The sequence below is a fragment of the Microtus ochrogaster genome, chromosome 19 (assembly GCF_000317375.1).
Source record: "Microtus ochrogaster isolate Prairie Vole_2 chromosome 19, MicOch1.0, whole genome shotgun sequence".
Classification (NCBI taxonomy): domain Eukaryota; kingdom Metazoa; phylum Chordata; class Mammalia; order Rodentia; family Cricetidae; genus Microtus; species Microtus ochrogaster.
Window position 1 is genome coordinate 27,857,173 of NC_022021.1, and position 8,634 is coordinate 27,865,806.

Here is an 8,634-nt window from a genome sequence, read left to right on the forward strand (position 1 = left end):
GCCACCACCGCCCGGCTCATTCATTTTCTTATACTGTCTCATTTTACAAAATTCTGTGGATGGTAAATCTACATTTTTTTGGTAGTTTATGAAGCTGGTTGTAGACAGAGGTTTCTCATAGGATATCAGCCTGCTAGGAAGTGCTAATTTATGTGCCATACCCGCCACCCCCAGCTCATAGTCAGAGGAAAAAAATCCTTGCAGAGAGCACACGGGCCCAATTCAATCTGAAGTTCCATATCCACGCCCTGTGGCTAAGCTGCTGCGGTCAGCAGGGAAGCAAAGCACATTGGAGGTGACAGCAGAGGAGTGGGTACCTCCTCCATGGGCACATCCAGATTCAGATCGTCTTCAGATCCGTCATCATCTTCAGTGGCTCCCATGCTGGTGATATACCGAGGTCCGTAGCGGCCACTTCCAGTCTCCTCAGGGCCTTCGCAAAGAAAAGCATGTGTCCTGTCACCTTATGCCTTCTGTGTCCCAACTTTCTCCTTTCATTATTTTTTTTTGGTTTTTCATTATTTTCTTAAATAATCAATTTTATTTTATGCGCACTGGAGTGAGGATGTCAGAGTCCCTGGAACTGCAGTTACATACAGGTGTGAGTTGCCAGGTGTGGGTGCTGGGACTCAAACCAGGGTCCTCTGGAAGAGTAGTGAGTGCCCTTAACTGCTGAGCCGTTTCTCTAACCCCTTCTTCTTTAATTATTAAACTTTCAAATTACTTTATGAAATCTGCCACTTTCTTACATGTCTGGCCTTAGACTTTTTTCCCCTCATTTCCCTCCTCACGCCCTCCTGACCGCCCTCACCTTCTACCCAGACCGCAAAACATTTACTAAGCAATCGGTTGAGACTCAGAGACTCTCTGCCGTGTTCCAAACGCCCTGCCTCTCCCAGGCTCCAGATTACTCCCCAGCTCATGCTAACTGAGAAGAAAATAAATAAACACAACTAGAACCAGACCCTGCATAACTCCAAGAAGCCTGGGATGGGATCCAACCGCTCTTCTCTCCTGACCGTGGTGGGGGACGGGATTCTTTCCTCCATCTCATACTCTCGAAGTTTCCACCAAGTTTGTCTTCCATTGAGTGTAGGATGATGTACATGCTATGCTACTGATAAGAATTCTCCAAGTAGCCCCGGGTTGTTATAATTAAAGCGCATAACTTATCTCTTTCTACTTGGCACTTGGTTAATTAAGGAAAGAGAACACTAAATAGCAGACATTTATTAGGGCCATAATAGTCTAACCACAAACTGAATGCAAAACAAATTCTGGGTTATTCCACATTAAGGAAAAAAGAAATGATACAATACAAATGTTTCTTGGTCAATCAAAGGATGCCCTTTATTTTATGAAGTCCATATATGTTTGTGTTTAGAAAGACATGTTTTTCTGTACATTGTTTCTCTTATGATCAATGATATTGAGTTGGAAATATCTCTCGGTCTTGTGAGATAGGCACAAGAATCTGTTGCTGGGCAAGTCACTTAATCTTGTTAGATCTTGTGATTCTGAACAAAATGAGGGTTTGAGAGATAGCTCAGTCACGGAAGTGCTTACTATATGAGTGTGAGGACCTGAGTTTAGTTTCTAAAACCTATATAGGAAAGGTCAGAAATGGTGGTGACCCCTTGTAGTTCAGGTTCTGGGGAGACAGATCCCTGGTCTCACTGGGCAGTCAATCAAGCCAACTCCATGAACTAGAGGCTCCAGAGAGAGACACCCTATCTCAACAAATGGGATGAACCTGAATAATGACACCTGAGGCTGTCCTCTGGCAGGCAGGCAGGCAGGCAGACAGACAGACAGACAGACACACACACACAAACACATGTGCGCATGCACGCATGCACACCTCCCCCACACAAAATGAGGGATGAGATTAGATTTTATGACCGCTGAGTTCCTCAGTTGCTTTGACACTAGAATTCACACTGCTGGTGCAGACATGCTACAGACGTCTGCACATAGGCCAAAGTTTGGGAAAGAAACAACTAGAAGGTTTTACTTACAAGGATGAAAAGTATCTGGTAAGACCTCACGTGCTCTGAGGATCAGAGCTTTGTGTTTACAATTCTAAGCTTCCATGAATCCCTGTCTTATCACTACCAGAATCACCTGGTACAGGGGCCTCAGGAGAACCTGTCATAACAATTCAGCTCAAGGAAGCCCCAGTGGGGATGCTTGCTCTCCACCCTTGAAGGTTCCTTTGGGAAGATGAAATCAAAACTAAGAAGTATAGGGTTCTTGTCCAAGTTTTCCATTTCTACAGAGTGGAGGTTGGGAATCAAGCTGCATTTGGCCCACACTTCATAACTGGGAGATGCTGGGAGGGAGGAGGAACTATAAAAAGATACATAACAAAAATGAATCAAGTTTAAAAACACTTGATGACCTAGGGAAAGAAAATAAACCCAAAGATGGGTTGAATAAAGCAACATTTCGGCTAGAAATGAGCCTTTCATCCGGACGCAAGTGGGCAACAGATTTGCTGTCTAAAAAACAAGTCTAGGAATCGAGAGGATGGTTTCTGTGCAGGTAAGAAGTAGTGTAAGTGAAAAAAACAGGTAAGCCTGGAAAGGATGATCTGAGTAATACATAATGTAGTAAATGGAGCCTCTACCTTCCGAAAGACTGGATGAAAAGAAATTAAGGTACCTTGGGTGGCTGGGAGATGGCTCAGTCCATAAAGTACTTGCTGAACAAACCTAGAACCTAAGTCCCATTCCTAGAAGCCACATTAAAAAATAATGCTGTATCTGGCAGTACAAGCTTGTAAAGCTAGTGCTGGGGAGGCGGAGCTTGCTGACCAACCTGCTGGGCGAGCACCGAGATCAGTGAAAGACTTTAGGGAACACCTGAGGATGACACCCGAGGCCGCCATCTGACCTTCACACATACTTGCAACTATGTGTGCCCACAAATGCAAACACAGAGATACACAAATACACTCATGTGTGAGCATGCACCTATACACACCCTCACTATGCAGCCTAAGGTGTCTTTAAACTGATGGCAATCCTCCGGGTTAGCCTCCCGAGTACTGGGCTTACTGGAGAGATGCAAAACACCTGACTGCATGCCTCATCTTGGCATGATTTTATCCCCTGTATCTGTTTGATTTATTATCATTCTATTATACACACAGAGAGAGTTGTTAGAACCATCAACTTGAACTGTGGTTAAGGACACAAGCCTGGTCTTTAACAGCACAGCGGATTTGGTGGTGTTCTCTGAGACCCACCCAAGGGACCAACGAAGTGATCTAAGGAACAGCTTCATCTCAATGCTTCTGATTTTTAAGAGTTTTCTTTCTTTTGAGTTGAACAGATCTGCCTGCAGTCAGCTACACTGCAAATTGACACCTTTAATTTTTTAACAAGAACCGGTAAAAGGGAATCTAGCCATGCAAACTATAATTTTTTCATGTACAATAAAACCACTTTGAAACTTGCTATTCATTGCTATAGGCAAAATTTTGCAAGTTCTTCTCAATTTATTCTCTGGGTCGAATAGAAAACTTCAAATTTAGTGATATTCAGAGCATAGTTTCACTCAGAAGCCAGGCTGTAGCTCAATATGGCCTCAAACTCATGGCAATCCTCCTGCGTTAGCCTCCCAAGTGCGGGAAATACAGGGAGAGCCAAACCGCCTGGTTGCACACCTCATCTCGGTGCGGCCTTTACTTGCTGTAGCGATTTGGTTTATTATCATTGTATCACACTTTAGATTTGGTGTATGCGTATGTGCATTTGCTTGCACTTGCATGTGTGGAGGCAAAGACTCATTTTGGGTATCTTCTTTGTTTGTTCTCCACCTTATTTTTTGAGCCAGGTCCCCTCACTGGAGCTGTAGTTAGCCATTTTGGTAGACTATCTGGCCAGCAAGGTCCTGGAAGCCACCTGTCTGTCTCCCAATGTTATGGTCCTAGTTCTGTGTAGTTGCAGCTGGCTTTCTCAATCGATGCTACATGTTGTACAGGAAGTACTTTGCACAATGGGCCATAATCCCAGCCCTTACACTAAAAAAAATTACTCCTTTTATCTTTGAGATTTTAAAATTACATCATTTTCCCTTTCTTCTCCCTCCAAAGTCTCTCTTATATCCCTCCTTTCTCTCTTTCAAATTCACGACTTCTTCTTTCATTAATTGTAATATAATGCATGCAATATATACATATATATATTTCTAAATATATCCTTCTCTGTATATAATGTTACTTTAATGTATGTTTTCAGGGCTAACCATTTGGTAGTAGATAACTAATTGGTGTGTTCTTCCTTGGAGAAAATTATTTCTTCCATTTTCAGCATTCCTTAGTTGCCCATAATCCTTTCTGTACACATATAGGGGACAGAGGAGCCCATGAAACCTCAGCCTTATATTAAAAAATGTGTATATTTCCTCAAAGCATTTCACACAGTGGTTAAGTATCAGTGAAATATCCCTTGACATCCACTGACAGTCAATCTATGGGTGCTCAAGTCCCTTCTATAAAATGGTGCAGTATGCACACACTCTTTACGAACACAGTCTTGAATGTTTTAAACCACAGTCGGATTCTGTATAGTGCCTAATTCGGTTGAAATGTTACAGAAATGTTGCTGTGTTGCTCTTTCCCCTCCTGGAAGGGGGGAAGCAGAGAGTAACAAATAAGATTCAGGAAGTAGCCAAAGGCTAAAGCACCCAGGAAGCCCCGAAAGTTCCAGTGCCCACAGGGCCTCCCTCCGAGGCTGTATAAGCAGGGAGATGATGGAGGAAGAGCGATTCTTCAGGGGAGCTTCCCACAAGTTGTGCATGGAAGCCCAGGGCCAAAACTTTTGGGAGTGGTCACCCAGATATCTGCCTTTGAATTGGCCACGCTTCTGTAAAGAACCCTTCATGCACAGTCCTATACAGCTCACTGGTTCACTAGATCAGCCTTGGACGAAATCTTTTCTTTTGCGGGGCGGGGGGTGGGGGTGGGGGGAGTCTGTCTATCTGCCCCACTCAGGTGAGTAAACAATTGTTCCCTTCTCATCCACTCATGAGGAAGACTACACAACTGTGGCAAGAAAACCAAGTCTTTACGCATTTAGCATAGACACAATTTCCCCCAAATATTTCCCATGTACTGCTGGTTGAGTCTACAGTTACAGAATCTGTGGATTCTAAGGGCCGCCTGTGCATTCAAATTCCTTGAATAAACACAAGTTTATCTGACAATAAACAAGAAGTAGCTGTCATCTTGATGGAACAGGGGGGTGGCCGCCAAGCTGGGAGAGCCCTGGCTACAGCCTTCACTGTCAGGGGGCACACTTCTCTGTGTGTGCCAGCGGAGTTAGTTTTACACTAGGGAGAGGTCTGGCTCAAAGCCTCTCTCTGATCCATAATTGTACTCAACAGTCACTGAAAACTCCAGACAGTCCGTGACCAGCCTCTCTCTGGGTCATGAGATTAATCTGCACCCAAGGAAACTTTTCAAAAAAAAAAAAGAAAGAAAGAGAAAATAGAAACAAGAGTAATCTGCTCTCATGTTCAGATAAGTATTGGCATATTGATTAAAGCAGGACTGAGCCAGAGAGGAACTCAAGGTGCGGCTGAGGGTTTCTGAGTCTGGACCATCGCACAATCACCGCCACCAGAAAGAAAATCATGAACCGCCAAGACAGAGAACTCATTGTCTGAATAACAAACAGGATCCATCCCAAGTTGCTTTCTGGTGGAAGAGTTTCTGCGTTGTTTTGAAATGTTCGTCCTGAGAAAATATGAGGAAAGAGGGTGTGGAAACAATCTATGCAGCAGAGTCTGATGTGGCTGGAACATGGGTGACTTAAAGATGAGGTTGAAGGGACCTTCATGGTAGCGAGGGGTTTACATTAGCCGGTCTGGGGCTGCTCTCTATCCTCACCCTTGGGGTTCCTAGACCTTCTTGTCTCCTAACAATGTCCAAGAATACTCTCTCCTCAATGATGCACCAAAGAACCCTCTCCAGCAGGATCCCACGCTCTTCATGCCTGCCCTCTTGGGGAAATCCAACTCCACTGCCCTGCTCTGTGCTCCAGGGTGTGTTGACCGACAAACACAGGCATTTAAGGCATTCTAGATACATCTAATCACTGGACTTGACCATATACCCTTGGCTCAAAGGCTGCCTCAGCCTCCTCCAAACGTCATTTGTCAAAAATAAGTGTGCGTGACATTCACAGGCAAAGCTAATGCCCCCTCCCTTTAAGCCTTTAGATACTAATATATAGTTTCCTCCGAATTCTACTCAATTCCCTGGTATACTTGATCCAATAATATTCAAGCTACAGATTACAGTACCTTAGAGGGTTATAAAAGTAGTTCAGTGGACCATAAGCAATATTTTTAAAAATTGAGTCAAACGATGTAAGAATATAAAGTTTTGGGTTCAGCAAGGGTGAGTTTAGCACCACTAAACATGCCCCCCCCACTTCTTTAATTTTATTTTTAATTATGTGTGTGTATACATATATATGTGTGTGTGTGTGTGTGTGAGAGATGTATATATGTACATGTGTGACTTGGTGTGTGCATGCACGTGCATGCGTGTGTGTGCATGTGTGGAGGCCAGAAGCAGGTGTTTATTAACCTCTCTCAGATTCATAACTCACACTTAGGGGCCAGTATAAGGCTGCACAGTGTCTTCCACTTTCCCATAAGAATACTGCTGGGGCGGGTGAAGTTTGCAGAGGAACACTGAGTGCGCTTGAGTCAGGAAGTGTTCCTGCACACACTGAGGTGGAAATGGAATCCCAGCACTCCTGCCTAAAGGAAGTAACTAAAGAAGCAACCCAGAAAACTGGTAAGGAGAGTCTGCGCTTAGGACTATAGATGTGACAGACAGCCCCATAGCTCCGAAAGGAGCCAGTGGATGACGGATGGGAAGCTCAGGATCAGTTGATGAGAAAAAACGCATGCATACAAGTTGGGTTCTGCAGCAGGAGCCGTCAGGACACGTTAGGAGTGTGTTAGTGACAGGTAGGTTTGGAGCAGGACGTACAACCTGGTGCTGTCAAGGTACTTTATCTTAAATCTTTCCCCCAACACGTATCATTGCAGACACATTACTTATGGACTATAACAGTATATTATTGATTTTATTTTTCATTTCCTGGCGAAAACAGAGTCTCCCAAGTGTAAACTCCACACCTGCAGGAACTTGGATTATATTGCCTACTGTCAATACCCCGGCACCCAGACATTGCCCAACATTAAGCAGGCATTAAATACACAGCTTTAGAATTACATAAAGGAGAGGTCAAACAGGCAAAATAATTATTAATTATTAGACTAAATGCTATACTTTCTTGAGTAAAAGGAGTTTTAGGGTGGCTTTAACTGGTGGTGATGCATGAAGAATGGGATGTGATTATTAGATTTTATCCTGCTTACAGCTATTCTAATGCATTATTTTCACTGTTTCAACACTTGCTAAACATGACAACCTTTAGTATATTTACCGTAAGAAGGAAAAAACGCTGATTTCTTTGTATCATTAAGACAGACTTGATTGCAACCTTGTGAACTTTTCTTTTAAAATAAAAGCTAAACTATAGATTTGTTGCTCTCTTCTGCTGTGGCTGGGACTAGCTAAGCCTAGAAGAATCTCACCACCAGGGCAAGCTAATGGAACGCCCCTATTAGTCCTTATTCAATTCAGGCTACTCAGATGCTCCTGGCTCATCCTGTTCTGGAAGTCCATGAGCTATCGCCACCTGCTGGATACCTTGCAAACTACCGCCACCTGCTGGAGGACGCCCTCCGGAACTGTTGGTGGTCCTATCCTAAATTTGGGGAGTCTCATAGTCCCCTACCGACCTCTGCAATGCAGTGGCAATCAAGTGGTCAATGGGAGAAGCAGTTCGCTGGGTCAAAATGGAGATACAGTCAGATTTTTGAACTGTGTTCTGTGCTGGAGTTGAAGCTCAGCGTGGCACTAGCCCACGCTTAAGACAAGGATGCATAACCAGCACTTAGGTCCACAAACCTGCTGTCTCGGTTTCCCAAAGATTTGGGGAAAAGAATTTAGTAAAGGAACATGGATTAGTTTACAGTTTGTCATAATGAGCCGAGTGGGTGGTGATCTAATTTTCTCCTCGCCAGGACTGTGCTCATCTATATTATAATTCACAGAAAGCCATGAGACGAAGGGCAGAACTTGTGTGAATTTAGCTATGAGAGACGTCAGTGGGACTTCACCTGGAAGTTGGGAGTGGGCAGAACATTATCTCTCTTCTTTGACACAGCGTCAATTTTCTTTTCAAGTTCAGAAGGAAGAAAATGTCCTAACCTCCCCCAGCCCTTCTCCTCAGTTTTTAAGTATGTACCACGCCGAGGGCCTCATTATGCGTTTTCTCTGCTCTTATTGGTTCCTTTCTCCACTCCTTCTCCTTCCTGCCTGTCCTTCTCTGCTTTTATGTTACAGGTTGACATGTGACATGCCACATGCCCTGTGTTGACATGTGACAAAATATTTAGCAAAGGGCACTTAAAGAAGGAAAGATTTTTTCTTCCTATTTTAGGGTAGCATCATAGTAGAGAAGCAACAGGGGCAGGAATAGCCCGTCACACTGCACCTACAGACAGAAACCAGAGAGCAATAAAATGCTGGTGCCAAGTTGC

At 43.9% G+C, this 8,634-nt stretch overlaps 1 protein-coding gene across 3 annotated transcripts in view; it reads right to left on the minus strand.

Annotated features, from left to right (window-relative positions):
* The window catches only part of Egflam (EGF like, fibronectin type III and laminin G domains), a 161,898-nt gene that overhangs the window by 46,521 nt on the left and 106,743 nt on the right, over nt 1-8,634 (minus strand). For all 3 annotated transcript variants that reach the window (XM_013349706.2, XM_026783669.1, XM_026783668.1), the window contains exon 7: nt 318-433. In XM_013349706.2, coding sequence (XP_013205160.2) covers nt 318-433 — 116 coding nt within the window. The remainder of the gene's footprint in view (nt 1-317; nt 434-8,634) is intronic.